The sequence below is a fragment of the Panthera onca genome, chromosome B2 (genome assembly GCF_046562875.1).
Source record: "Panthera onca isolate mPanOnc1 chromosome B2, mPanOnc1 haplotype 2, whole genome shotgun sequence".
In the NCBI taxonomy this organism is placed as follows: Eukaryota; Metazoa; Chordata; class Mammalia; order Carnivora; family Felidae; genus Panthera; species Panthera onca.
Window position 1 is genome coordinate 119260832 of NC_138343.1, and position 24948 is coordinate 119285779.

At 41.0% G+C, this 24948-nt stretch overlaps 2 protein-coding genes across 5 annotated transcripts in view; both read right to left on the reverse strand.

Annotated features, from left to right (window-relative positions):
• Window positions 1-7703, reverse strand: part of VNN1 (vanin 1) — a 90462-nt gene extending 82759 nt beyond the window's left edge. For 3 of the 4 annotated variants that reach the window (XM_060616697.3, XM_060616695.3, XM_078447324.2), the window contains exon 1: window positions 6235-7203. The gene's annotated coding sequence lies outside the window, so the exon portion shown is untranslated. Of the gene's footprint in view, window positions 1-6234; window positions 7204-7591 lie in introns of those variants that run through there. The other variant, XM_078447325.2, reaches the window with a different exon arrangement.
• Window positions 7313-17538, reverse strand: LOC132667645 (vascular non-inflammatory molecule 3-like). The gene is made up of 7 exons (XM_060616698.3): window positions 17246-17538; window positions 17001-17131; window positions 12736-12928; window positions 11233-11524; window positions 10057-10430; window positions 8621-8794; window positions 7313-7951 (listed from the first exon to the last, which is right to left on the reverse strand). The coding sequence occupies exons 1-7, from the start codon at window positions 17456-17458 to the stop codon at window positions 7823-7825; spliced, it is 1506 nt and encodes a 501-aa protein (XP_060472681.2). The 5' UTR covers window positions 17459-17538; the 3' UTR covers window positions 7313-7822.
• Window positions 17539-24948: the final 7410 nt, after the last annotated feature.

A 24948-nucleotide genomic window follows, 5' to 3' on the forward strand; every position in this document is an offset into this window, starting at 1 on the left:
TTCCTAGTTTTGCTGATTTGTTCTACTGGGCTTTTTGTTGTTGTTTTTGTTTCTATATCATTTATTTCCACTCTAATCTTTATTAGTTCCTTTCTGCTGAGTTTCCTCAGCATTCCTTTTTGCTGTTCCTTTTCTAGCTCCTAGGTGTAAGGTTAAGCTGTGTATATGAGAATTTTCTTGCTTCTTGAGGTAGGACTACTGGAATTTTTAATAATAGCAGTATGGTTTTAAGACAAGAAAAGGACTGAAGAGCTAAATTGCAGGGACAAATACAGGCTCAAATATTGGCTGCCACTATCACAGATTCGCCACAATGCCAGACTAACCAGGAGCCAAAGAAAAAGCAGGTATCAAACAAAGGACAAGGTAAGATCCCATGCTAGAGGTGTGGCCATCAGATATTGGAGCAAGGTAGAGAAAGCTAATCATACTTCAGTTTTTAAAAATATTTATTTATTTTTATTTTTATTTTTATTTTTTAAGAGAGAGAAAGAGAGAGCATGAGCAGGGGTGGTGCAGAATGAAAGAGGTTGAGAGAGAGAATCCCAAGCAGGCTCCATGCTGTCAGTGCAGAGCTGATAGGGAGCTCGATCTTGCAAACCTTGAGACATGACCGGAGCCGAAATCAAGAGTCAGATGCTCAACCAACAAAGCCCCTCAGGTGCCCCAAGCTAATCATACCTGAAAACAACACTTTACTAAACTTAGTCTGGAGATCCAAGAAAATTGGGTTACTTTCTTACCAATAAGACATCTCAGAATGAGGACTGCTCCAAAACAACTTATAGGACTAAGCTGTTTTGAGTTATTATATGGAAAACCATTTTACAGTGGACCTGTTATTAGATAAAGATTATAATACTTTATTAAATTATTCACTTGAAGCCAGGTTAATTCATAAATTACTTCATATACCGAACGTATGCTCCAAATCTAATTTAACTATAACTGAAAGCTTACCCCATGCAAGCCCTGGAGGCATGGCTTATTTAAAATATTGGAAGTCAAGGAGTACTGATGCATAGGGGCACTTGTACCCCCATGTTTATAGCAGCACTCTCAACAATAGCCAAATTATGGAAAGAGCCTAAATGTCCATCAGCTGATGAATGGATAAAGAAATTGTGGTTTATATACACAATGGAATACTACGTGGCAATGAGAAAGAATGAAATATGGCCTTTTGTAGCAACGTGGATGGAACTGGAGAGTGTGATGCTAAGTGAAATAAGCCATACAGAGAAAGACAGATACCATATGGTTTCACTCTTATGTGGATCCTGAGAAACTTAACAGAAACCCATGGGGGAGGGGAAGAAAAAAAAAAAAAAGAGGTTAGAGTGGGAGAGAGCCAAAGCATAAGAGACTCTTAAAAACTGAGAACAAACTGAGGGTTGATGGGGGGTGGGAGGGACGGGGGGTGGGTGATGGGTATTGAGGAGGGCACCTGTTGGGATGAGCACTGGGTGTTGTATGGAAACCAATTTGACAATAAAATTCATATATTAAAAAAAAAAGAAGAAAAAAATAAATAAAATATTGGAAGTCAAATATAGTGGAGGGCTTAAACCCCAAGTCCATATCAGGCCATATTATGTACTCCCACTGCAATAAAATTAAAGGGACACTCTTCCTGGACTCATATATCTAGAATAAAACCGGTAACTCCTTCATAGGAAACAATGAACAAACTAATGTGACTTCTTACTCTTGTGGACCTGTAGAAGATGTCAAATGACGATGTAGGTTGTATAATTTCTTTTCATTCTCCGTGCACCCATTTTAATAGACAATTCTTTTCTACAATGGGCACAACATTATACTGGACTTCAGAATCAAATAGATTGTTGGATATGTGGAGTTTTGCCCATGTCACGTATGTCTGGGTTACCCTGATGTGTTTCTCCTTTACAAGGCACTGCTAAGTACTGCTTATGCACTTATGTTTTAGATATAATACATAATCCTAACACTAGCATGTATTGTGATAATTCTATCATTAGACATAATGTTTTTTCTTGGCCCATGATCAGTATGACTTGGAACTTTCCAGGTCATAACCAGACTTTTTCATACCCTCCAACTACTAAGGTTTTAATTGAATTCACAAGCCCACTAGTTAATGCCCATCAAGGAGTGCCTAGATCATAAAACTCTACTTATCAATTTACCCAGGACAATATACATACCAAATCTGGGATTAATATTTATGGCTCACACCCCTTCATTGGACAACTCAGTCAAAAGGCATTTTTACACTGGAAACAAAGAAACCATATATATGATACCTGGACAAACAGCACACGACATTTGGGCTGGCTATCTCTAGAAATCTGTTCTCAAACCATTGTATTCCAGACTACTGATTGGTTTACTTCTGATTGGTTTGCTACTGATTGGACAGGGTAGCCCAGAATTGGATGGGTAGCTCCAAACGGGATCCAATGGTTATGTGGATCTAACCTATGGCCCTGGCTTCCTCCAGGATGGATAATAGGTCATTGCCCCTTGAGTCTTGCTTGGACTTATGGGTGTATTATCAAAACCATGACAACCCTGACTAATCTTCCAAATTTAAAACAACAATGGACACGATCAATACTTCACCGATATGATCACTTAATGTCCATCTTTGTTCCATCAATGGGACTAGAGAATGTCATTTGGCATATGGAAGCCCTTAATCAATAAACTGTAAAAGCACTAAATGACTCACAAAGCAGTATTTCCTTACTCAGTGCTGACATTAAGCAGATATGTAAAGCAGTTCTACAAAATTAAATGACCTTACCTGCTTTAACAGCTGCACAAGTAGTTACCTGTGCCATTATCAAAACGGAATGTAGTGTATATATTCCAGAATATTTAAAAGATATATTCCAGATTATCACAGACACATAACAAGATTGCTAAAAGATATGAATCCCCAAATTGGCACTTTACATCATCCTTCTCTCTCCCTTAATGATTGGTTAAACTCCTGGACGGAAGGAAAATTTCAGTCCAACTACCACAGGTCTCTTTATTAGGCTTCTTTTTCTCATAATAATATTGATCTTAATTTGTGGTCTCTTCCAGTGTCTCCCTGCCTGGTGCCTAAGCTCCTTCACTTCCATGACTTCAAGCTGACAGATGAAAGAGATTCATGTATGTTGTCTGTCTTGGATTTGACTGCCTCTGCCTTTCGTAACTCCTTTATATAAATTCCCCAACTGACCAATGTTGACCCATAGGTAGGGACATCTCTACATAGGAAAAGGTTACAGAAGACAAGACCTTCCACCTCAGCAATCTCAAAGATTTAAGGGTCAAAATTGTTGGGGGGGGTGTGGAGAGTGGGGGTGGGAAGAGAATAATGAAGAGACCAAAGGCAAAAAAATGCAAATAAAATTTCCTTACAACCTGCAGCCCATTGATAAATACTTGAGACCTGCAGAGTGTGACATTCCTTAAGGAACTCACAAACTGCCTTAATGTTAATGCTTTGCTAGAGACGAAAAGCAACCTTAGCTTGACAATAGCCAGACCTCCGGGATCCTAGAAGTTTTCTTTAACATACAGAAATCCCTGCGTGTTAAACCCCAAAATATATAATCAGTCACACCTCACCATCACAAGTGCAGCTCTTTCTGCCCCTGGGTCCTGTCCCTGGCTTTAATAAAAGCACCTTTTTTGCACCAAAAATGTTTCAAGGTTTCTTTCTTGACTGTTGCGCTCAACGACCCAACAGCAGGGACTATGACTTCAAAGTACACTCCAAACGTCGGGAATTATCCCACTTATAGTAATCATAATAGCCTTCCTGGTACCTGATATTCTTTCAAAATTTTTAAATGCATCAGCAAAGGAACCAAGGATGACTGACTTACAGGGTGCAAACCTAAACTCATAATCCGCAGATATCACAGAGGTAAAGAAAAAAGTCATGACCTGTGAACGCCACACAAAGAATCAACAAAAGCTTCAAGAACTTCAGAGCAGTGGCATTACTGCCTTAAATTTTGATCACATCTCTCAGGTAAGTTGAAAGTCTGATCAAAAGGAGGGGATTGTTAAAAAGAAAATCACAGACCCAAAATGGCATCACTTAGGTTAAGGCCCCAAATCAAGTAGGATGAGGGAGCCTGGGGCAAGCTGAGGGCAAAGTACAGGCTAACAGAACCCCCTGCCATCACTAGGTGGGATATGCGTGATATTTCTCAGACACCCCTGGCTGCCCAAGAACAGGGGAAAGGAAAGAAAGCAAATGGTTGACTGATAGAGATCACAGTCATGCAGGACAGGAGTCGCCTTCAGTTTACAGATAACTTAGTAAACTGCAAGAAAAAAGCAATCTTATCCGTAGCTTAATCTCCAGAAACCTATAGACTCTGTTTCCTGGAGCCCTACTATCACCCTCATCAAGATGGAAGGGGGTTTAAGTACTTGCCATGATGATGTGGGAAACAAAGGCAAATGAAAAAGTAAATCCCCTTACTGCCTATGGCCCATCGACAAGTCCTTGAAACAGACAGAGTGACCTCCCTCTAGGAGCTCAGCTGCCTCAAGGCCCTGAAAACCTTGCTTCCAAAATACCTTAGAGACTTACTCTATCCCTGACCCCCTCCCAGCCTGATGGTATATAATCAGTTACCCGTCACAATCCCAGTGCAGCTGTTTCTGCCCACGGGCCCTGTCCCCGTGCTTTCATAAAATCACCTTTTTGCACCAAAGACGTCTTCAAGAATTCTTCCTTGGCCATTGGCTCTGGACCAACCCATCATCACCCCAAAACCCCATCAAGTAAACCAAGACTTACTACCTAACCTACTGCAATTGCAACACCCCAAATGTTACCCCATGTAACCTGTAACCAGTCAACATCAAATTTCCTGGTCAATTCTAGACCACTTAGAAGGGCAACTTGGCCTAAACAATGCATTCCTTGCTAATAAATTCCTTTCTTCTCCTTCTCCTTCTTCTTCTTTTTTATTTTATTTTATTTTATTTTATTTTATTTTATTTTATTTTATTTTATTTCATTTCATTTCATTTCATTTTATTTTATTTTACTTTATTTTTCTACTTATTTCTTTTTATGCCCTTTCTCTGCCTTTAAATACCTTTTTCTTGTTTAGCTCCGGGGAGCTCCCCTCCACTTGCAGTGGGAGGCTGCCTGCCTGACTCATGAATCATTTCCAAAGACAATTAGATCTTCAAATTTACTCGGTTGAATTTTGTTTTTTTTACACTAGTAATCCAGTAAGTAAAATGTTTCTGAGTTCTAGTGAGCCACTAGGGCAAATTAACCAAACCGAAGGAGGGGGTCCTTGGACCCTCCTTTGTATAACCAGTCAGTCAGAAGCACAGGTGACCATCTGGGCTTGACGTCTAAAGTGGGGAGAGGGCAGTTTTGTGGGGCTAAGCCCCTCAACTGTGGGACCCAGCACTGTCTCTAGGTATATAGTATCAGAATTGAGTTGAATTGTAGGACCTCCAGCTGGTGTCAGACAATTGCTTAATGGTGTGGGACCCTCCTCCCCCACCTCAGAATTGGGTGTCAGAATTGTAGGTGGTGATCAGAAGTGGGATCGGAGTCAGAGTTATAGTATGTTATGTATGATAAAAGATAAGAAATCTGCCTCTGTGTTGCTACTGAATATATATGCCTAGATATTAATATTGTTAAAAAGAAGACAGCAGTTCCAAAATGGAGTCACTTATTCTAAACCCCGCCAAGACTTAATACCTAACCTAATTGGCAGCTTCAGCTTCTCCCAGAAATGTGAACTTTAACCAGACAACCTGAAATTTCCTGGGCTGTACTAGAACTTAATCCTTAAGCTCCCCGTAGGAGAGCCACCTGGAATAAAATAATGCATTGTTTGATAATAATTTTTCTTTTTCCACTCCCTCTCTGCCTTTAAAAACCTTCCTTTTTCTAAACCTCAATGGAGTTTTGTTTTTGTTTTTTCCCCCCTAGATGAAATGCTGCTGGACTCATAAATCACTGAATGAAGCCAATTTGGTCTTTAAATTTACTCAGTTGAATTCTTGTTATTTAATACTTACTGACTAGAACACTTTCAACTTTCTACAGACGTGAATCTGATTGGTACAGTTATTTACATTGTAAGAATGTATATATTTTTGCCACAGAACTTAATAAAACATTTATTTTTTTAACTATCAGTCCTAACCATTGTTCTGTGGCCAAACTGGCTCCCATAAGAAGAAAAAAACATTTTTGCTCACCTGTAGATTATACTCTGCTGACTCAGGAATACTAGCTGAAGCCAAAAGAAGGATTTCACTCTCCAAAGAAAGAATTTAGATGAGGAAGTCGCTGCTCTGAGGAGTGAGTCTATCAGAGCTCCTCATTTATAAGTCATGGTAAATAAAGTGGGGGGGGGGGGGAGATAGGAGAGAGACTAAAGAGGTCAAAGAAATAAAAATCATGTGGTATTAAAAGATAAGGATCAAAACAACTTCCAGAGAGACAGCTTGTTTGTTGAGTCATCGCGAGTAGGAGTGGAGAAACTCACAGGATCTGGTGATTCTGTAGTCTCCTCATGCTAGAGAAAGGGGGCAGAGGTCGCTTACATAACATGCATGGGGTGAAGGGTGGTGAGGAGGCTGGGGCCACCAGGTACTAATGCTGTCACCAGACAAATGTCTCGGAAAGAGAGGGAAGAATTCTAGAAAAAGCCAGCACAAGACCATCAGGACAGAAGATGCCCATGTCCCGCATGGAAGAGTCCGGGGCACTGGTACAATCTTGGGATCTGAATGTCATAGCCCCTGGAGAGGAAATCCAGACCTGACGGGAGCAGAGATCAAGGGGATTGTCTGCTGCTCAGAACATCTCCAGCCTCCTGGAACTGGGTTGAACTAAATGGAATGGAAATAAGCATCTGGGAGAAGCCTAGGAGAACAACTGTCATCGTCTGTGTGAAAAAGATGTCCCCAGCCCAGAGTGATCCCCACCCACTCCCGCATGAACCAGAGAGCTCCCTGCTCTCCTGTGTGTCTCTTCCCAGTGTTAATCAGTGACCACCTGGAAAAAAAAGAGCTCAGGGGTAACAGGGCTGAGAGACCAATGGTAACTGGGGGAAAGGTGACAGGGTGGCCCTTTCTAAGGAAGCTCCCAGTGTAACACAGACTGCAACAAATCTGAGGATCCAGGGGGCTTAATCAGGATTGGATAAATTTTAGGATAGAATATTTCCAGAAGGAGACAGGGTGTGGTCTGAGGGAGATCATTTTTTCTTTTTTGTTTCCGTCCTAAGGATCTGATTTCCATACAATTAGAACTTAAGAGTATAATAAACAGATAATAGAAGAATTTTAATCAGTTAACAAGTTGCTCAAAATTTTTTGAAAAGTTACTCATAATTACTTTAGGAGATGCCTTTGTTTTTTTACTTCCTATATCGTGATCAACGAGGATCCAAAGCCCTCTGCATACTTAATTAAGGTGCCCCCTGTGTATTTACAAATGATAGAAAAACATTCACATATATCAGAGTAGTTAACACAAAAGGAGTTTTCTAAGTCCCCCTCCATTTAACTGCATGTTCTGCTACACACACATATACTCACATATACTTACATTGCACCTACACGGATCCCACATGCAGCTCCCATAAATGAGTTGGTGCTATATATCAAATACGGAAAACGTAAAACATATAAAACCCATCCACTGCTTTTCACGTTTTAAGTTTGTTGTTCCGGCCAATTTGTGACATCTCTTCTAAACAGACATGAAGCTTTTTTTTTTTTTTTTTTCCTTTCCCTTTCTTTGCCAGGGTAATCCTGAAAGTGTGCCGGCGGAAAGGGATCATTCTAATCTCCGGGGTCCTTGCCCCAAGCGCGGAGGGTCTTTGTCAAACACTCTTCCGTACAGGGCCAAAACTAAGACAGGCAGAGGGGTTCTGCTTCGGCTCCTCAGACGTCCGTCTCTCAAGACCTGATCAAAGAGAGCAAAGGATTAACTCCAATGCAGAGCTTTGGTTTCCAGCCCAGAGGCCTTCTCAGACAGCATCATTCTAAAATAGTAACAGACAGGCACACGGGACTTGGTGTCAGAAGACCTGTGTGTCAGATCTAAAGGTCGAAGGGTAGAGAGATTTGGGTGAAAGTGCAGCAAATAAACTACCACACAGGTAGTTTAAAAAGATGACGTATAAAAAAAATTCTTTTAACTCATGAAGCACCGCCATTATTACTCTCATTATTGCTATCATTATAACAACTTCTCAAAATAACATACCCATGAAATAAGCTGTAGGTGCATTGCTTAATGTGTTTAACTTGGGCCTTCCACACCATTAAGAAAAAATTTATTTACTTATGCAAATAAAGAGAACATTAGCTGCCGTCGTCCATAACCCTACTGTTGCCTTGGATCTCAGCATCGCATTTATGTAGAAAAAGTGAACCCCAAATTCTCTGTCACAGCCTAAAGACATCTAGAACCACAATTTCTCTTCCATGTTAAAGCTTCCCGTGTCTTTAAAGCTCTGCCTGTATAATGTGAACCACAGCACTGCAACACTGTGTCACAATCTCAAAGATTTCCATGGTGCTAGTTTACCCCATCTGTTCCAAGAAATTGACCATCCTGAATTCCTCCTACCTCATAATACCTTTCAGGAGCAAGCTGACTTCCACTGAGAATGATCTGTGGGAAAACATAACGTGTTGCAAATGTGCCGCTGAGGGAGAATTCTTCCAACTTGGTGAAAGCTGACCCCACGGGCTCCCCACAAGTTCGCAGGTCACTGATTTGACACTTCAGTAATGTGCATATCTGTGTAGGCGAAGGAGAGAGAAGTAGTCAGAGATCTTGGAAATAGTTTCTCCATGAAAGACACAATCTCAAGGAATAGAGGAAGATTTGTTAGGTCGCATCTGTCAGGGAGGAAGAATTTCCTGTCCCCGTCAAGGTCCTTCTGGCCAGACTAAGAATTGAATGGACACGAGACAGATTAACAGGAGAACGTCAAATTGAATTTTGTACATTTGGGAATCCACACAGACATGGCAATTCCCAAGACAGGCAAAATGAGGTGCGCATATCGTTCTGGAATAAGGAGGAGGGCGTAGGGGTCTGGGACTTCAAAGGGAAGGAATGCAATTTACAGTAAGATGAGAAAGAATAAACATTTGGTACACAAATATTTGCCGGGCCTCTTAGAAACGTTGGAATGTGGAGGCCTTTGATCCAACAGGCCCTGTGAGGCTCCTCCCTGTTTGCCACACCTGGTTCCTGTCCTCACATCCTTACTTACCTTGATAGCTCCCTTTCTGAAGCAGATCCTCTACCTAAATTCTTGTAGGCAGTTGTGGGGGAGGTAAAGAGCTTTTTCTGAATCTTCTGGCTTTTAATTGCTTTTTTAATTCACAATAATCTTCATGCCCAAATGGCTCCTCTTGGGATGGCCTGCCTTTATCCCCTACACCTCTTAAGCAGTCTTTTCAAACTGGAGGTCAGAGGCTATTAGTGAATCCGAAAATCAGTTCAACAGGTCAGGACTAACTCCCTCCCTCTCTCTCTCCCTCTCTCTCTCTCTCTCTGTCTCTTTTAAATAAAGTGAAATGCAATAAATTGGATTTTAAAAGTCAGACTGCTATTGCTCATAATTATGGCTACTTCTAATTCTAATTGAAGTAATAAATAAAATATTTGTTTCAATTACCATCATGCATCTTGACCGCACAGCATCGTAACATGAAACGGACTTCTGATTCTGGACTCCTGTTGAAGACAGTTCGAAAAGCACTGTTCTAAAGTAACCTGACACAAAACGAGAAGGCATGGAGGTTGCAGCCTTTCAACTTGAATCCAGCTGGCTGAGAGCTCATCAACTCGCTTTATGTTTTACCTTGCAGCCAAGAGAAGACATTCTGTTCTTGCTAAGACTAAACAAAGTGTTCTGGGGGAAAACTTCAGTGATGACTGTAACGGGCTACCAAGTAACTGAATCCAGCACGATTTTTAAAGAAATGCAGCGATGATCCAGAAGAAAAACTAATAAACAATCCATTCTAACTTACGTCACTATTGTTTACCTGTAGGTAATATTGACCTTCTACTCTGTGCAGTCCATCAAAAGCACCTAGTGCGTAAACCTCGTCCGTTCGTTTCTCCGACATCTTGTAAGTTAAGTGACAGCACAGGTCTTTCTGGCAAACTGTGTAATTTCCTGTGTTTCTCTTAAGCTCAATGAAGGTGAGCTCATCAAAATAAATCATCCCCGGAAAATTCGACTGTTCAGACAAGAATGGCTTGACACTTCTGGCATAAGCACTCCAGTCAACAGCTGCAGGATAGGTGGGTTCACTTCGCGGCCAGGACTTCAGTTCGGACAGCATCAGCTGGCCACTCTCTGTTTCCATGTCATAGTGATACACTTTGACCGCTTCCGGTGCGTAGATTCCACTCCCTATGGCGACACAAGGCAACGCAAATATTGGTTCCGAATTTTGCATGGTTACAAACTCATAAAATCATCCCCCAGAGAAATTCGATATGGCTTTATGAAAGCATAAGCACTTTCAGGATAGTTAAGGAGATAGCTTGTTAGCCTGGCATTGTTCCCATTTGCCTCTGTGTCCTCCATTAGGTTCTGCTTACACTGAAATTATCAATTGACTTGGGTCAATTGACTTTTTTACTTAAACTACCTCTTTTTTAACCAACTTAACAAACAACTAGAAAATTCCCCAACACGAAGAATAATCTGAGCTCTCTGCTGACCTGTCTAATTTATTTGTGTTTAAGTTTCTTCATCTGGATCAATGAATAACCCAAGCAGTCAAGAGGGGAGCTTGTATTACCTTGAACATGGATGCAATGAAGGATAAACTCTGGTTAAGTCTAAAATCATTTTATCACCTTAACCACAAAGATTTATTTCACTATTACTGATGGATGCGGGCAGCAAAGTTCTTTAGATCTGGCTTTGTTTTTCTTTTTTTGCTTGTTTTTGTTTGTTTGTTCATGCGACTTGACTTCTCTTTAACTCCAATGTTCCCTCATGTGAAATTGAGATAATAGCGTTTACCTCCTTCCGTACTCATAGGGATAATGGGCCTTAAAACATATGGGCACTGAAAGCCAGGCTATTATTAATTTTGTGACATTAGAATTAATAAAGGAATTATTAAAGACAAGTGTGGCTTGGAAATCAATGAAGACTGTCTAAGACTATCATGGCCAGTCGGTGCAGGACACGTGTGAGTTACCTGTCATGTGCATGCTGGTGTTGTGGGTATTCGCAGCAAGCAAGTTGACTCTCATGGCTCTGGCCCACGCAGAGTGGAAGGGAACAGCCGACAGAAGGGGCAGTGTGTTGTACCACGCCACCGGGTAGAGAACGCTGTCCACTTGAAACTCATCCACCACCACCACAGCTGGGGTGTGAGAAAAAATGTCAAAGCAAGTGAAAATGCCAAACTTCCCAAAAGGAGTCTCAAAAGTCACAGATTCTGAATCCTTGGGGAAATCAAATTGAATTTCAGGCGCAAAAAGATTGTACTGTTAACAAAAAGCAAAGAAGGGGGAAATTCATGAGAAAACTACCAAAGAGAGGTGTTTCATACCCATCAAATTTTTTTCCCAGCCATGTTGACATGCATATTTAAAACTATTGCACATACATTTGCAGAAATCAAACCCAGTATACCACTGTCTAGGAGTTTTATTACGACGGTGCTGGTCAGAAAACTCCACCTTTCCACAACTAACGAACGAAATCATATCTAAAAACGATATTTGAAAGGTGACTATTTCTCTTAACATCACAGGTTGAAAATCTGAATCTTATAAACTTCAGATTTTTTGTCACTGTATTCTTTAAATACCAACAACACTGCCAGTGTGAAACCTAGCATGTAGTAATAAAATTAACTTTGTCATATCTCCCTTCGATACGGCTAGGTTTATAGAAGTGAAGTACATTTGAAGTTAGGCAAGGTAATAGCTCACACTTGTTAATCAGTGAGCCATTGGTAATTTTTTTCCAGCTTGATTATTGCTCCCCAATTCCACTTTGCCCCGGGTCAAGAGTACTTGCTCAGATACTATGTACCATGAGGCTTGATGTGTACATATTTGTGCTCTGACAACACCCCCTCCCCTTCAGTGAGGGTCACTTGCTCCTCTACCCTACACGCAGGTGGAAGCTTGTCCTTCGTCCTGCAGGGATCGGCTCAAGGAAGGCACGTAGCCTAACTGGAGTCAAGGCATGATGACGAGGTCTACAAGGCAGGACAAAAATACACTCTTCCTCTGGATTTTGCTCCTACAGAATGTGAGCTTTATGTTGAGCACCATGGGGTCTCTAAAAGCACAGCTCGAGTAAAAGCTGTAACACAAGTTAAGAGAGCTAGAGGAATAGCTGACGTCTTTTGAGCCTCTGAGGGACAGACTACATCTGATAAAGCTTAGTCATGCTATGAGTGTCAATGAATTGAGCCAAAACACTAACCAGGGTATAACAGCATTTCTCCTTCTTTCTCAGAGACTATTAACATCTTTGTGAGACTATGATCACATTCAATATTCTGCCAAATTCTACTCCATGCTTAATTCAAACTCAGAACCCTTATATGAGACCAGAGTAAATGAAACCCCCTTTTCAACTAAAGCGTAATAATCAAGAGACGCGTTCGTAACAGTTCTTTCGGCCATGTTCAAGAAATGAATGTACATATATACCACAAACAAACACAAGAAGATATTCTTACCTTATGGTAGCGTGCCACCAGCCTACCCTCAGAATCAAACACCACATCAGTGTTGTACTGGTAACGGCCATCGGGGGGACACTGAGGGTCGCTGGCATTGCATGGCTTCTTGTCCCCAATATTTGCCACAACGTAGATGGAGTTGTCTTTGGCCAGGCAGCTGAGCCTTTGTTGCACTGGGGTGTAGCCAAACCTGATTTAATAGATATGGCCTTAAACTTACTGTACTTGAGTGATTTCTAATCTTCCAGAACATACTTTATTTGCCTGTTACTTAGAACACAAGCTCTAGGTTAGGAATCAAATCAGAAAAGATCTAAAATTCCACATGCAACATAGTCTTCATATTTACGAAAGCTAACCTAGTTTACCTTGTTTATTTTTTACTGAAGTATAGTTGACACATTGTTACATTAGTTCTAGATGTACAGTCTAATGATTCGACAGTCCTCGATGTCGTGCTATGCTCACTACCAGTGTAGCTATCATCTGTCACCACACAACACTATGACGATACCATGGACTACATTTGCTATACTGTGCCTTTTAGTCCATGACTAATTCATTCCATAACGGGAATCCTGTATCTCCCACTCCCCTTTGCCCATCTTGCCCATCCCCCCGCCTCCCCTGAAGGCTAACCTATTTTAATGTGCCAGACTCTTAGTTGCAGTGTGAGACAGAAACACTGGAAAGATGGTGGAGGAAGAGGAGAAAGAAGAGAAGGAAAGCTTTCTCTTATAAAGTGCTTCTAGGCGGGCAAAGGAAGGGCTTGAAATGTAATACACTCTTTTAATGGGGAGGGCCTTTTCTATAATTCTAGCCATACTCTTACTAGGAAGCAGTAAATAGTTGCTCCTATGTCAATCGTCTTCTATAGAGAACAAATGCATCATTATGTACTTGAAATATTTCAGGAAGGAAGGGAGGGAAGGAGGGAGGAAGGGAGGGAGGGAGGAAGGAAGGGAGGGAGGAAGGAGAAAGAAAAGAAAGGAAGAGAGAAAGAAAAGGAAAAAGGAGAGAAAGAAAAAGAAAGAGAGAGAAAGAAAGAAAGAAGAAGGAAAGAAAGAAAGAAAGAAAGAAAGAAAGAAAGAAAGAAAGAAAGGTGGGAGGGAGGGAGGGAGGAAGGAAGGGACTTCACTGTGTTGGCTCAGTTTCCTTATCTGTCAGTATAACATAATTGCTTTCTGCCTGCCTGCAAGGGTGTTCACAAGAAACCCTGAGATAAATACAGACTATGAAATTGCTTCTCAAAGTATTGCCAAATCCATCTACATTGGGGACATTAACCAAGAAATAAGAAGAGATTGAGGTGACAAAATAGGTGGAATGATAGGTGGCTTCAAATATTTGAAAGGCTCTAATCTGAAGGAGGTGAGTCATATATATACAATGATAATATATAAAGTAATAAAGGCAGTACAAAGACTAACGTTATAGAGAGACAGATATGCAGAGGAGAAAAAAAATTTGGCAACCAGAACATTCTGTCAAAGGAGTGGATTCACTGGTCACTGGTGATTTCAAATACAATATGGTGCATCCAGGTGCTCCAAGTCTACCAGTTATCAGGGCTCAGATGGAAATGGCTGGCTTTGATTTCCTGCCATGTTAATTACCAATATGAGACCGTAAGCCTCCTTTTTTCCCTGATATGAAAAATAGAAATAGTTGTACCTGTCACATAAAGTGAATGAGACAATATGTCTAGTGTACCAGGTACAATTCCTGGAACCACGTAGATGCTCCATGAAGAAATAATGGCCATTATGGACTTTGTAACTACAGGGGGACAACCCAGGAAACTGATGGATTTACTGCTTCTAGAAGCCATTTGGGTTCTCTCCAGCATCTCTCAGCCTCTCTACAGTTGATGTGGACTTAATCTTTGAAGAGAAAGGGCAAATTTATGACAGTGATTGATTTATGATTTATGATTTATGACTACTGTTTCAGATCATTTCTTTTCTTTTTTTTTTTTTTTTTTTTTTTGCCCTCAGGAAAAACACGGCAACATTGTTAACATTGATATTCTTTAAAACTTTCAATAAAACTATCACCTATTTTCTTTTTTCTTTCTTTCTCTCTTTCCTTTCTTTCTGTTTCTTTCTTTCTCTCTCTCTTTCTTTCTCTCTTTCTTTCTTTCTTTCTTTCTTTCTTTCTTTCTTTCTTCCTGCTAAATAATTAGGGCATTTTAATATCTTCTATTACTCCTCATGGGTAATGCTCAAGGAAGCATGGGACAGGTCAGTATTGTCAATGATAGTATTTAAATACACACGGATAACCAGGTGGCCCTCTATTATCACCTTTAAGTATAAATATTACTAGGGAAGAAATGGTGGCTTTTTTTAAAACCAATATTACCGTCTTATTAAATATCGGATTTCTGTTTTTGTAAGTCAGGCTGAAAGCTTACCATTTGAGTAAATGTCTGCAACCCTCAATAATGTTGAAGTTTCATCAGTCATCTACCTTCCCAACTTAAAATAATTCATCTGAGATTAATTATCAGGATTCAGGACCTCTTTCCCCTAGGAAAGTCAGTATTATCAGCCCAGGCAAATAAAGTGAATTTTAGAATCAGCCTCTTGGATTATTGCAGATAATGAGTCCTTCCTGCTCTGGGGGAAAAAAAACAAACCTCATGATCAAGTAAACATTGAGTTATAGTTAATGCGGTTACTGTAAACATAGACGATGCAACACTTAGATTATTTTTTCAAAGGTGAAACTCCTGGGCGAAACTGACCCACACAGTAGAATTCCCATGTTGCAACGTTGGACTTGACCCCCCCCCCCCCACCCCAGTCAATTTCAAATGTTAAAATTATTGAAGACATTCTTTTTCTTGTACAATAGATACAGTTCGGAACAGATGCCTGCAAGTTTAAAATTAGCAAATTAAATTTTTTTTTAATGCATAGATTTTGCCTTTTAAAGGAATTACATATAAACTATTTTTAAAAGTAAATACATCTAAAATAATTTCATAAATCTGTCTTATGTTTTATACAGATGTTCCCTAAGAAAGTTATGCTTAAACGAAGTGCCTGGGTGGCTCAGTTGGTTGAGTGTCCGACTTTAGCTCAGGTCACGATCTTGCAGTTTGTGAGGTCAAGCCCCGCATCAGGCTCTGTGTTGACAGCTTGGAGCCTGGAGCCTGGAGCCTGCTTTGGATTCTGTGTCTCCCTCTCTCTCTGCCCCCCCCCCCCCCCCATGCTCTGTCTCTCTGTCTCTCAAAAATAAAATAAACATTGAAAAGTTATGCTTAAACTACAGCTATTAATAATTGCTTACATTTCTCAAAGACAAGAAAACAAAGAAGTTCAGATCCAATTATCCTTTATTTTTACTTTTTTTTTAATCGTTATTTATTTTTGAGAGAGAGAGAGAGAGAGACTGAGTGCGAGTGGGGGAGGAACCGAGAGAGGGAGACAGAATCCGAAGCAGGTTCCAGGCTCTGAGCTGTCAGCACAGAGCCCAATGTGGAGCTGGAACTCACAAACCGTGAGATCATGACCTGAGCCGAAGCGGGACGCTTAACCGACTGAGCCCCCCAGGCGCCCCCAGATCCAATTATTTTTGTGGAAAAAAAAAAAAGGAATCGTGACAGCTAACGTTGGAGGCAGCACAACTGTGTTTAGATTCTACGTGTATCACTTCAGTAGACACTCTTGTCTACTCTGTAAAGGAAGTAGGACAGGAAATTTTACTATCGCTGTTTCGTGGATAAAGAAACGGAGATGTGAAGTATTTAGGTGATCTGCCGCCCATCACACAGCTAGGAGGTGGTATTGTCTTGGAAACGATGTTTCCTTTTTCAAGTCCTGTGCAGTTTCCACCTGCCATCCTCATCACAGGGCAAATGAGAGTGATATCAGAGCTCTTTGGAAACATAAATTCATTTATCTTTTCACCATTCCTGCAAAGGAGGCAGGTATTCATGGGTGAGCTTACTTTATTTGGGGACAGAAGTCCCAGCTAGTACAACTTTTTCACTTTGTTGAAACCCCATGGAGTGTATTTATTATAAAAACTATGTACACACAGGCCGTTCATTAAAGGAAGCCACAATAAATAACCAACCAAGAATCATCATCTCAAGCCATGCCAGACGGCACACAGTATGAAGAGGCTCGTGGGTCCAGAGCCATAAATCGATTGCCAGAAAAGAGAACGAGTCAAGTTTAATGGATTTGTTATTTGTATTTTTGCAATATCACAATTTTTTTTGTTCAAAAATCAAAGGGTAATGACATTACCTCTGGGGATCTGTACATGGAATCCAGTTCACCTCTGGGTCTGGGATATCTTCCAGATAGGGGTAAATGGTCTCTCTTGTGAAAACCCAGCCATAAATTCCATCTTCTGGGGTAACAATGATATGTGCACCCTGCTCAAAACAAGTATGAGCAAAACAGTCTTTCACAAATTCCAAATACCCACGCTCTTTCCAAGTTTCAAATTTCCTCTACAATATCCCAGCCAGCGTAAGAAAGGACAATACCTGCCTGGCTGCCAGCTTAACTGCGTTCTCCAAAACATCTATGTTCTTGTTCATCAGGAGCAAAGCTTCTTCTTTGGAAACTGGTGTCTCTGTTCTGTTTGGTAATATGACAGCGTGTTCATACACTGCAGCAATGAAAGTGTCCAGTGCACCGACACATAGGACACAGATGGCAAATAGTGCCACATATTTTGGAAAATATGATGTAATCATAGCTAGAAGTTGGTGATCTTCGGTAAACTCAGATTCTCATATTTGGTATCACTGGAGAAAGTTTTAGGGTAAAACCCGGCTCGCTTCCGGGTATTTATATTTTCACAGAAGTAACATTACACAACACATTAAGAAAGAATGTTGTGCAAGAAAACTGACAGCCAGGAGTACAAAATGACATTGACTCAAGTGGGCAATGTTCTTGTTGACAGTGGTTCAAGGGTTATTCACCTCTAGAAGTGAAATTAGTGAGTGAATCAGATGAGTTCAAGCCAAAAACCACTGGCTGTTGAACTCCTTTTTTAAAGTTTATTTATTAATTCTGGGATACAGAGAGCACATGCATGAGTGGGGGAAGGGAGAGAGACAGAGAGAGAGAGAGAGAGAGAGAGAGAGAGTCAGCACAGAGCCCAATGCAGGGCTCGAGCTCATGAGCCGTGAGATCATGACCTGAGTAGAAGTCTGATGCTTGGCCAACTGAGCCGCCCAGGCACCCCTGTTGAACTCTTTTTTAAAATAAAATATATTTTCCTGGTAGCTCAATGGTTCCATTAATAAGGCCAATACTGAATTCTCTTCTAGAAGGCACCCAGCATAACAACAATGTGCTAAGAACTTATACATGTGGCTGTAGCAGACACAGAACAGAGCGTAAGACAAGCTCCAGTTTCAACAGAGCTCATAAAATGCCAAAGGAGAATAGATATACCTGCTTATGATTGGGTTCATAACCAGTGGCCCTCAATTTTTGCATTATAAAAGGATTTCAGCAGGAACCACAGTTGCTGGTTTCCCTCCGAAAGACTGTAAAATAGTCTGAAATGTAGGAAGTTTCTCTGACCACTTTGCAAAACACAGATTATAACCTGGTCAATAAGTTAATGAGTGCCCACTGAGTTGAGTCTCTGGGCATCTCCAGAATCTGGCTACTGCTGTAGAGCTCATGTGTTGAAAACCAAGAAGTTAGGCTTCAGATCATACAATTTCTTCATCTTTATAGAATTGGCCCATTTAAAACAAAATTTTTTAATGTTTATTTATTTTTGAGAGAGACAGAGTGTGAGTGGGGGAGGGTCACAGAGAGAGGGAGACACATATTCAAAGCAGGCTCCCGGCTCTGAGCTATCAGCGCAGAGCCCGACACGGGGCTTGAACTCATGAACCGCAAGATCATGACTTGAGCCAAAGTCAGACGGCCGACTGACTGACTGCGCCCAGGCGCCCCAAATCTGCCCATTTTTTTAAGTGAAGTCCTCTTCCCTAAATACTTGTACTATTACATCATCCAAAATCTCATTTTCAGGAAATGATTTCCTTGTGCCTCTAAAGAGCTGAACATCTTTAAAATATTAGATATAGGTGTCATCCATTTAACTGGACTCTCAGACATTTTCCTCTCCCGTTGCTCCCACATCTAATTCATTGTAAAGTTTCTTTTAAACATCTCTTCCTGCCCTGGGGCACCTGAGTGACCCAGTCAGTTGAGAATCCAACTTCGGCTCAGGTCATGATCTCATGGTCAGTGAGTTTGAGCCCCTCGTGCACGCTGTGCTGACAGCTCAGAGCCTGGAGCCTGCTTCAGATTCTGTGTCTCCCTCTCTCTCTGCCCGCCCCTCCCACACTCATGCTCTCTCTCTCTCAAATATAAACATTAAATAAATAAATAAATAAATAAATAAATAAATAAAAATATCTCTTCCTGTCCTGATTGTTTATGCTAAAGCAGGTCCTGCTTTTTAATTGATCTTCCTACCGCCCACAATGGCCAAAGTTGTTCATTCGACACATAGCCACCAGATGAATTTTCTCCGAAATCCAGCTCCTGTTATGTCACTTAAATTCCATTATCTAAAGCGTGATTTGCCATTATTTAAAACGTTAATTCTCCAAACGTGGTCCATGCTCCGTGAGGGGAAAGCAGGTTGATTTTGCAAGATATACAGATAAATACTTTTAATAGTTACAGATTAACTATCATGTTTATTAGATAATTTAAGACTCTTAAACCCATGGACAGTAGAGTTTAGGATGAGGCAACACAAAAGATGTCCATCCGTCTTAAAAGATTACCAAGTAAGTAAAATGGTATATGGTTAGTACGAAAATCATAAAGATAATGGCATAATGACATGATTTCCTGAAATGTGGGAAAAGCTGACATTGTTCAAGTTCTCCTACAACCTGGATTTATCTCTACAGCTGCCTTTATGAACACTTTATTCAGTGAAGTTGAATCATTCCCTGATCTCTGAACACGCCATGCACTACTCCACCTAGATGATTCTCTGCCCAATTCTCCCTGAAATGTCCTGGCTCGCTGTCTAAGCTCTAACTCCGTGTACGGTTCTCTCAAACCTACCCCTACTCCTAAGCAATATTTCTGAGCCATCAGAGCACATTTTTCTTGTCCTGGTGAATGCCACTCACCGCTTGCTGTTGTCTTGACCTTCAATTTAAATCCGATTCCGATATTTTGTTCTGTATATGTATGTCTTGTCTTCTTAAAAGATATTAAAAAAGAATCTTGTTGTATCTTTCCAGAACATCCATAATTATCTATAGATGATGCGTCCCAAGGTTGTGACTCCAGGAGGATAAGAAAGCGTCTTGCTGACTGATGAACCTCATCACTCCAGCCCACATGTGTAATAGGTAAGGAAGCCCGATACATGAATGATTGTTGAATGAAATCCGCTACCTGAAACTTCAGTCTGTTTCATGTTTGAACACTGCAAATTTTTAGAACACCCTTTCTTGCACTGAGATTTACATCATGTATCTTCTACAGTTTAGAACAATAAATCCAATCCTGCTTCTTGCTTCCTACTTCCAGACTATTAGATAATTCAAAGAGAGTTCTAAATTGTCTCTTAATTCTTTTATTTTTCTGATGCATTATCCTTATAAATTCCTTAAGAATGGGGCCACATTTTGATTCTCTCTGCTGCTTTTGTGGAGGTTTGTACTGTGCTAAGCTCTGTAAATGTTTTCTGATTTGTTAAACTCAATTTCCTGTCCTAGTTTTGGAATGAATCCCCTTTTTTGAAAGTGAGTTCATGTAAAGGAATTTTTTTTAAGATTTACATCTCTGATTCTAGAATCATTAATACTGGTACTTGCTCTCTCTCTCCGGGATTCTTTCTAATCATCTGACATAGAGAAACCAATAGGTTTTGGAGATTAATGCCTCTCATTTGTTTGGTTGGTTGGTTCTAGAGTTCAAAATCTTTCCATTCCAGTAACCGTTTTCCATTATCTGAATACTCCTTTCTTCTCCCAGTTTCCCCAGTGAGTTTCCATGTGTCCTTATACGCTAAAATGATGTTCATTAGATGCAAATTTTCATTTTGGCAAAAAAAAAAAAATGAAAGTGACATAGAAATTCTGTAAAACTAATGGATTGCTTTGTAATGAGAAAAAGGAAACTATTTTCATATTTCAAATTGAAATTCTATTGTCTTGGTTCACCTGACTGTGTGAATAGAACCAAAAGAAAACATATGAGAATTTCCCTTTACTCTCCAGTACCCAATTCCAGGAAATGTACCAACTTTTATTATATTGAAATCAACAGAAACCCGGATTAAATGTTATCAAATGTGGTTAGCAATGGCTTTGCCTCATATGTGTATAAAGAATAGGGATTGTGGGTGTAAGTTATTTAAACAAGGTGTTTCTATGTAACCTGAATGACAGTTTGAAATTCTTGCAGGATTAGGGAGAGTTTTGTATTAAAATAAATATAATTCTGCTTTAAAATATGTAAAGCACAAATTTTCAAGGGGAAAAGCACCCTAGAACAAAATCTCTAAGAATTTGTTTGCCCTCCCCAAGTCTTTATTTCTAATATCCATTGTTAATCTTCCTCCCCATTCCCATTATCAGAGTCCTAACTCTGTGGCCAAGCATTCCTCATACTTACAGGGTTGATCCCACCCCTGACACGTTAATCTTCAATCAGTATTGCAAACCATTTAAGTTCCCTTAACCATTGCTCCCACTAACTAAAATTCTTCCTATATGTATAGCAAATCAAGGCAGACAACCAGAACTTTCTCCCACTTGGTGCCATTTTCTCTCTCCTGTTCTTAGCTCAGACCACTCTTCTTATGATCCTTTTTAATACACTCGCTACTGCTCTGATCCTGGAATGATGTCTCGCTAAATCCTGCCCCTTTGACTCAAGTCTTGTCATTCTTTGTTGCTCATTTCTTCTCTGAACTTTTAATGTGCTTATGGTCAGAAGCCACATTTTGTTAGTTGGTGTTTTCATGCCATATTCGACTGTCTCTTCCCCATAGCAGATCTTTTCTATTGCATAGCTTCGACTACCTGTTATGCTGTCTCTACCTTTAGCTCAAACTTTTCTCCTGAACTCCAGGCCTGTTTATCCAACAAGACAGAGACTTCCCTAAGTTCCCAGCAAGCATCAGCCCACTTGCCAGCATCTTAGCCTATCAACTCTGCCTCTCCTCCTGTCACTGTAAATGACTGCCCACGCCCCTTTCCGTCCTTGTGCAGCGGATCCCAAAGATATATCTTTAGGAATCCTTCTCGCTTACTCAGCATCAATTTCTGCCTATTGGGTGGTTATAATCAGCATGCAAATACCCCATTATATCACCTATCTTAAAAAGGAACTCTCCTGATCTGACATTCCCTTACGGTTCCTGCCCCATTTCCCCGCTCCATTTTACAACGAAACTCCTTTACGGGCTTGTGCCCATTCTGTTTTAATTCCTTTCCTCCCACCGAGATTTTGCCCCCATGATTCCACCATCTCACCAAGCTCATCGTTGATCATCACGTGACTAAATCCATCGGTCAGTTTTCGGTCCCATCTGACTTGACTTATTAGCACACTTGCCATTACCTCATTCTCAATCTGCTTTCTCTCCCCAGGCTCTTCTGGGTTTCCTTTTCCTTCCTCCTTCTCAGTTTCTGCGCTTGTTTACTTTGGATGTTTTTGTGGATCTATTTGTCGTTTTCTAGTTGCTTCTTACCGCCTCAGACCTCTTAACATTAGTGCGTCCCGATCCCAATTTTTGGAAGTCTTCTGTTCCTATCTGCACTCGCTGCCTGGGTGATTACCTTCATTTCATGGCTTTCAACACCATAAATATATTTCAGTGATTCACGGATTTATAACTTTTCGCTCAGACTTCTCCCCTGGACTCCAGATGCCCATGGCCCACAATGTCTGCTCAAAACCTGCATTTGGCTGCATAGACACATCAAATCAACACAAACAAAATTGAGCTTTTAGCCTTCCCCTCCTGCCGCTCCTACAATCTTTCGGATCTCAGTTAATGGCTTTTCGTCCTCTAGTTTTTCAGGCCAAAGCCTTTGGGGTTCTCCTTACTTCTCTCTTGGTCTCTCACTGTACACATGTTGCATCAGGAGACCTTTTGCTATTGCAACCCCGGCCTGAGCCGCCATCATCTCTGGCCTGGATTACCCCAATAACTTCCTACCTGGTTTTGGTGTCTCTGCTTCTACTTCTGCTCGATAGCAATCCTATTAAAATGTAAAAACAACTGTGTCGGTCCTCTGCTCAAAATCCTTCAATGGCATCTCACTTCGTTCAGAGCAAAAAGCCAAGTTCTTGCCATGCTTACAAGCCCCACTATGATCCGGGCTCCTGTTACTCCTAACATCAACTCCTACTAACTTCCCCCAGGTTCCTGTGGCTCCAATTGTATTGGTCCCCTTGCTGCTCCTCAAGCATGTCGCGATGGGCTATTCTGCCGCCACTACCCTGAGAATTGTCTCCTACACGGCCACGCTGCATTTAGAATTTCTCTCTACTCCTTTCTACTCCATCCTGCAAACCGCTATCAATGATTTAAAGACTCTCTAGCTCACCATAATATTAGACTCTAAAATCTTTCAATGGGTTTTCTCTTAGCCTCAGGATACAGTCTACATTTTATTTGTGCTTCAGTGATCTGGTCCTTGGCTCATGTTCTTATTGTTTCCCCTTCCTCTTCCTCCTTTACCTGCCCACCCCACCCCTCCAAATCTATTGGACTCTTTTTGCAACATGCTATTCTCCCATGTCTTTGTATGCATGGCTAAGTCTACCTGAATGCCGTTACTGACTTGCCCAGCTGGTCTCAGTCACCTTTCTTGTCTTCCAAGGTAAAATGGACTCCTTCCTGGCCCTGATATTGGTCACAGCATTATCATATTCTATGGCTTTTATTATAGCATTAAACGAGATGCTTGAAAATGCTTTAGCCCAGTGTGAAGCATTTTCTAAGTGTTCAAATTTGATTATGACTCTGCTAAAGAAAGACAGTGATGATAGTGATGTTCTGTTTCCTCTCCCCGACTGTGATCCTTAAGAAAAAAACTTTTGTTCTATCATCACCATCCAGCACAAGGCCTCCCTGACAGATAGTAAGCATCCAAAAAGCTCTTTGGCTTAAGATCAAAGAGACACATACAAGGACGTTCAGAGAAACTACTTAAAATAGGAATTAATAGTGGTAATAACTGTAATAAATAAATAAAAAAAAATTCGAAAACCGAAGCATCTGTTGAACAAGCTAAACCACAGAAACAAGTTCAGGGACAAAGACTATTGAAAAATGATGACTCAGAGTGAGCTAAGGTTGCTTCTTGGTTCAGCTTGTTACTAAGAAATCACATAATCACTTGCTTGCATGTGGCCGCAAAGCCTGTGTTCTCACAGATGTGCACCCAAAGTTCATGGCTCCCACAGACCTTGTGAAGTAAAGAACACAGCAGATCAGAGGAAGCCAGACAATGGGCCTATTGCTTTTTTACTGGTGGCTGGGGGAGCGGTCCTGACAGCATGCGTGGAACCACCACTGCCCCACTTCTGCACATTTTGTTTGTTGCTACATCATGGAGTTTACCCAAGATGTTAGTGCAGTCAGCCGGGCCGTGCTTGCCCTATTTATCAATAAGAGAAAGGACACATGAAGATTGTTTCCATCCAGGCACCAGACAAGGTGCAACCAGGGAAACAGAATCCACACCAGTTATTTTCAGAGAACATAAGGATTCGGTTAAAGAGGTATTTGATGATTGAAGCACATGAAAGGAACACCTAGGTAACAAAGCAACTGCAAAAAGCAGCTACCACTCCTAGTGTTGGGGGGACAGAGGGAAGACAAGGTGTTAGGGGTGAGAAGCTTTCCAGAGGAGCCTGTGTTGCCGAGGCTCCAACCCCTGAGAAGGGTGTTCTCTCCAGCTGGAGCAGAGGAACAGATCCTGAGAGGACTGTCCCCAGGGAGCTAGAACTCACCTCTCTTGAGGGGACAAGGGCTGGTGCTGGTAGTTTGGAAGAAAGGCAATGACACTGGTTCTGAAAGAATGGGAACGAATTGAAAACTGGAAGCACCTGCTATCGGAACAAACTACTGGTCTGCTGCCAGGCAGATGGGACAACACTGACTGGTGAGCAAACAGAAGGAGGTCCTGTCGGCCCTCCTCCAACCTTCTGTATTCCTTTAGCTCCC

Excerpts from the sequence above, each read along its gene's own strand:
- LOC132667645 (XM_060616698.3), bottom strand. The coding sequence starts at position 17,458 with ATGATTACATCATATTTTCCAAAATATGTGGCACTATTTGCCATCTGT. Across the intron at positions 17,132-17,245 it reads TTAAGCTGGCAGCCAGGCAG|GGTGCACATATCATTGTTAC; the intron begins GTATTGTCCTTT and ends TGTTTTGAGCAG. Across the intron at positions 8,795-10,056 it reads AAGGTCAATATTACCTACAG|ATATGCACATTACTGAAGTG; the intron begins GTAAACAATAGT and ends TCGCCTACACAG.